General features: G+C 37.1%; 1 protein-coding gene across 1 annotated transcript; it reads right to left on the reverse strand.

The window, feature by feature from the left end:
* Positions 1-5: 5 nt before the first annotated feature.
* LOC133338427 (transcriptional adapter 2B-like) lies at positions 6-1003 on the reverse strand (the record flags this gene model as incomplete). Its single annotated transcript, XM_061546603.1, has 2 exons — positions 884-1003; positions 6-725 (listed from the first exon to the last, which is right to left on the reverse strand). Coding segments are annotated over exons 1-2 (834 nt in total), but the record flags the coding sequence as incomplete, so codon positions are not given.
* Between the last annotated feature and the right edge of the window lie 1232 nt (positions 1004-2235).

Raw genomic sequence — 2235 nt, forward strand, 5'->3', positions numbered from 1 at the left:
TCCAATGAATTTAACAAGCGTTCATATTCATCGGAGGTGTAAAATTGTGCATAGACCCGGAAACGATCTCTAAACTCCTTCTGCTCTTTTGTTAACCCTGGATGCTGAGCATAGTTGCGATTACGAAAGAAATTTGCTACAAGTTGATAGTCGCGAACCAAGCGCTTGCGACGAACACGTTCTCTAAGTCGTCTTGTATACAGATCGACGTGTGACAGTTTAAGTAAATAATCCGCTTCTGTGTCATCGGCATTCAATGACATCTTCGAAATTAATTGTTCTGCCGTAAAATCATATTCCCGTTCAAAACTGTCACGATTTGGCATGTATCCTAACTGAGCTGCTTCTTCCTGTGTAATGTCCAATGGCGGTAATCGTTGCAGAGCTAATGCGCCTAATGGTCCATTATCGTCACTTGTGTGGTCGATTAATGTTGGACGTTGAGCCTGCGCTGGAGTCCAAGTATGGCGTCCAATTGTACCATTTACAAATTTATTGACGTATTCTTCTTTGGCGTCCTCAGCTGATTTGGTCTCAATGTGCCTACTGATGTCTTCCCAATTGCCAAAACCGTACTGCTCAATAGCATCAAGTAAGCGTATTTCTTCCCTTGCAGTCCAGGCACCTTTACCCCGGAACACCGATAAAATCGCCGTCCCCGTATCCATGAACTGATATGCATGACTGTTTAAATGAGAGCCAATCTCTGCTCCCGCTGCAAAACACTAATAAAGGTAAACACTTAAAAAGCTTCATATATATCGTGACATTTAAGAGAACCCTGCGAAGTTCTCTTAAAAATATGACGCGTCATAGTCGTCGCTCATTTATTTGTACCCCAATAAAAAAGCATACATAAAAAATGAAATGACAGTAGCCTTACCTGCAGGCATAAATCAAAGTTTTCGCATTCAGCACAATGCACACGTATTCCCTGAATATCATCTTGGCAATTTGTACAATTATATTTGGTGAATAAATCTGCAATGGTAGTCATTTTGCAATGTTATATAAATATAAAAAACGATGAAACAAATACTCAATAAAGTTAACCATTTAACTTTCTGTTTATCTGAATATGCATTAAATAAATGATATGTTTTTTTTATAAAATCTATTATATAGGTGGTCATAAAATTAGAACATTACTTTTTTGGTTTTTTGTATGAAAATAATGTCAAATTACATGAAGGGCTAAGCAGAATGCTCGCGTTGAGCCATCCGTCGCGTTATATGTTATCGAAAATACAACAACCACAAGGAAACGATATGCGTTTGTGTTATCGTTTCCTTGTGGTTGTTGTATTCTGCATATTGTTGCATTCTTAGCCCTTATAGCCTAGACAGACGACAGCCTTAATTTGAATTAACAGCCTTAATTCAAATTAACTTGAACATTATCCTCAATTTTATGTGTTGTAAATGCACAAAATGAAACTGAATTTATACTGAATTAAGCAATTTCAATATGGCAATCCTGTAGAAAATAAATTGATTATTGTCAAATTTGTTTACGTTTATGAAAATAAAAATTAGAAATAAAGGCAAAATACAACATTCCCTCGAGCTGGGCGCTGTTTTATCATCATTACAGCTGTTATTCGCCCTGTCTGTCGTGTATCGTTTTCATAAAGATGTAATCCTAAAAGATATTGTAAAAAATGTCAATATTTTCTTCCTACACACAGACAAACAATAGTTTTGAAACAAAAAAACTGGCTCATAAATGCAGAAACACTCGTCTGTCAGGGGTAAATATTAATTCAAATTAAGAACTATTTAATGCAAATTAAGGCTGTCGTCTGTCTTTGGTATTAAAGGGCCAAACAGAATGTTCGCGTTGAGCGTTTTTTGTTATCGCGTTAACGCACGCAAAAAGTTAAAATATATTTAACTCCGAAGCGCAGCGCACAACAACATCGAGTGTTTGTGTTATCGTTTTCTTGTGGTTGTTGTATTTTCGATAACACATAACGCCACGGATGGCTCAACGCGAGCATTCTGCTTAGCTAAGCAAAAAGTTAGCGTTGCGCGTTTTTTCTTAAAGGGCTAAACAGAATGTTCGCGCTGAGCGTTTTTTGTTATCGCGTTAACGCACGCAAAAAGTTAAAATATATTTAACTCCGAAGCGCAGCGCACATCTACTTCGAGCGTTTGTGTTATCGTTTCTTTGTGGTTGTTGTATTTTCGATAACACATAACGCAACGGATGTCTCAACGTGAGCATTCTGTTTA

The sequence above is a fragment of the Musca vetustissima genome, unplaced genomic scaffold (assembly GCF_032173495.1).
Source record: "Musca vetustissima isolate MV318-11 ecotype Yass unplaced genomic scaffold, APGP_CSIRO_Mvet_v1 utg390709, whole genome shotgun sequence".
Lineage (NCBI taxonomy): Eukaryota > Metazoa > Arthropoda > Insecta > Diptera > Muscidae > Musca > Musca vetustissima.